The sequence below is a fragment of the Blennius ocellaris genome, assembly GCF_963422515.1.
Source record: "Blennius ocellaris genome assembly, chromosome: 23".
In the NCBI taxonomy this organism is placed as follows: domain Eukaryota; kingdom Metazoa; phylum Chordata; class Actinopteri; order Blenniiformes; family Blenniidae; genus Blennius; species Blennius ocellaris.
The window spans coordinates 10,989,903-10,992,533 of NC_137672.1; the positions used below are offsets into that span (position 1 = coordinate 10,989,903).

At 39.7% G+C, this 2,631-nt stretch overlaps 1 protein-coding gene across 1 annotated transcript; it reads right to left on the reverse strand.

The window, feature by feature from the left end:
- Window positions 1-1,599: 1,599 nt before the first annotated feature.
- LOC308147016 (uncharacterized protein) lies at window positions 1,600-2,308 on the reverse strand. The gene is made up of 4 exons (XM_080519054.1): window positions 2,225-2,308; window positions 2,039-2,100; window positions 1,797-1,945; window positions 1,600-1,702 (listed from the first exon to the last, which is right to left on the reverse strand). Exons 1-4 carry the CDS (start codon window positions 2,231-2,233, stop codon window positions 1,608-1,610), a joined length of 315 nt encoding a protein of 104 aa, XP_080375180.1. The 5' UTR covers window positions 2,234-2,308; the 3' UTR covers window positions 1,600-1,607.
- Window positions 2,309-2,631: the final 323 nt, after the last annotated feature.

Here is a 2,631-nt window from a genome sequence, read left to right on the forward strand (position 1 = left end):
CTTCTCCTGTGGGCCCCTCTGGCCTGGGGGGGGGTCCTCTCTGCGCGCTCCATCTGGTGCCTTCCGGGTTGGGGCGTGGCTCTCCGGGGGGGTTTGTCGGGGCCTCCCTGGATCCGGCGGGTCGCTGGGTGCCGGAGTGGCGGCGTCCGGCCCTGGTGGCCTTGGGCTCCGGGGTGGTGCTGCGGCCCCCCCCACAACAGTTCCATTCACATCCAGAGGACAAACCACACACACACACACACACACACACACACACACACACTTCCACTCCTCATTGACGAGATTGTTCTGTTTAATTATCAAAACCAAGTTGTTGTTTGCTTTTGTTGTTGTTGTGTTTGTTTGTTTGTTTTATTTATTTATTTTTGTTCTATGTCCTTTTTGTTTTTGCTTTTGTTATAATTGCTGTCATTATTTAGGTCTTTTGCTCTGTTGTTGCTCAGGCTGGTCTTAATCTCATGGCAGTTGGAAAATATTTAGATCACTATGGTTAATGTATTATCAAAAAAAAAAAAAAAATAGTATGTAGCACTAACAAGGGTATTGTATGTATTTTGTATTTTGTATTTTGTATTTTTTGTATTTATTTTGTTTCACCAAGCCTTTCTCTGTCTCTCCTCTCCTCTCCTCTCCTCTCCCCTATCCTCTCACCCCAACCGGTCCGCAGAATGCCGCCACCTCTGAGTCTGGTTTCTGCAAAGGTTTCTCCTTGTTGAGGGAGTTTTTCCTTTCCACAGTCGTTGCTCATGTGCTCATGTGGATATGTTGGGCTTTTCTATTTTCTCCATAACAGCAAATTGGAATGACTGTAAAGTATTTAAAAATAATTAAAAAAAATAATAATAATAAATAAATAAATAAATAAATAAATAAATAAATAAATAAAAGATGTAGGGGAAAAAAATCCATCTCATAGTGCATACATGTTTCCAATACCTTTATTAGAAGCATCTTCAGTAAATTAAGATACAGCTTTTAGTGCCTGTTTTGCATGGCCAAAACATTTCATCAATGCTGTTGTGATACAGTCAAGACCACCTTTTCCGTTATTATTATAATGTATAGCATCCCTGAATATAATCACATAAAGATAAAGGAAAGCTTGAGAAAACAAATACTCTGAAAATACATTTAAATACTTAAACAGACTGGATATTCATGCAGGACTTTGTCTGTTACTTTCACTGAGGCTATATAATGATTTCACCAAAATTCTGGCTGTGAAGGTGACCTCACTGATGTTTTGGTGAATAATCTGGAAGACAACAGAACAACTCCGAACTCTTGTTGAAATTTCATTCATATATACAATAAAGTTTCAAAAGACGTTTTGCAATGTGAATGTTTTGATCATAAATAGCCTTGTTTTTTGACAATAAATATGTTTGGTTACTTTTACAATGTCGGTGAGTCAAAATCTGGATTTATTGAATGGCAGAAAAACAAAGTACCTATTGATCAAGCCTATTCATCGTAAAGCTTCCTTCTGAAGTTCATTCCAATCGTAGTTCATCACGATTATGTATTTTTAATATTAAAGTCCTTTTTCATACCACTGACAGCAAACTCTCTCTTGCATGGTTTCATATTGGACATCAGCAGAGCTGCTACTGCTGACCTGACAGCAGCCACGACAGCAGCACCAAGATGGAGGCAGTGCCAAGGCTGATCTTGTGGCTCACCCCACCTGACACAGGAGTGGCTGTTGGGGGGAAAAAGGAAAACAAGTCACATCTTAAACAAGCAATTCAACAACATTGATTTGTATTTTTTAATGACATGTTTTTAAATCGTACCTATCCCGTTCACAACAATAGAGGAGGTGTCAATGTTGAAGGCTGTGATGGTTTGAGCTGCAGAAGCCAAAACGTTTGCAATCTGAGTGTTGTTAGGAACCGACGATGATGCAAATGTAAGTTGCCCGTTGTTGACGATGGATCCATTGCTGCAAAAGGAATAATCATAATTTGGTTTTATTTGCCAGAATATCCATTTGGTATTTTGGAGTATTTATCAGGAGACGACTCAAACGACAAACCTGAATGAGGACACTAAGAAATTTCTGAATGAAACAAATTCTTGTTGGTAGAAAGGGACAAGCTGCAGAAAAACATAGGAGTTCTCCATCAACATTCATTTATCTATTCATCTTATTTCCAATTTCACCATTTGTATCAAGCCTCATAAGATATTTCATGACACTCTCAACTTTCAGAGCACTTACATTGGTCATTAGCAGTGATGCCCGAGTTCTGAATGCAGCAGATGATGGAATTAACAAGTCACTTGTAAATGTCTCTCCACGAGATGTGAAAGTCAAATCTCTTGTTGTTACTGCCTCTGCAGTTGTAGCAGCAGCTGTTGCAGGGGGAGCTGCAGTCGTCACACTGGGAGCTGCAGTCGTCACATTGGGAGCTGCAGTCGTCACATTGGGAGCTGCAGTCGTCACATTGGGAGCTGCAGTCGTCACATTGGGAGCTGCAGTGGTCATATTTCCTATATTTGTTTCTGTCAAACAAAAGTGAAAAAAAATGTAATCAAACAGCAGAGAAAGCTAAACTCTTGTAATTGTATGCAACTCTTACTGATGACTGAGGGTGAAATGCAAAAATTAGCAATATATGTTAAATA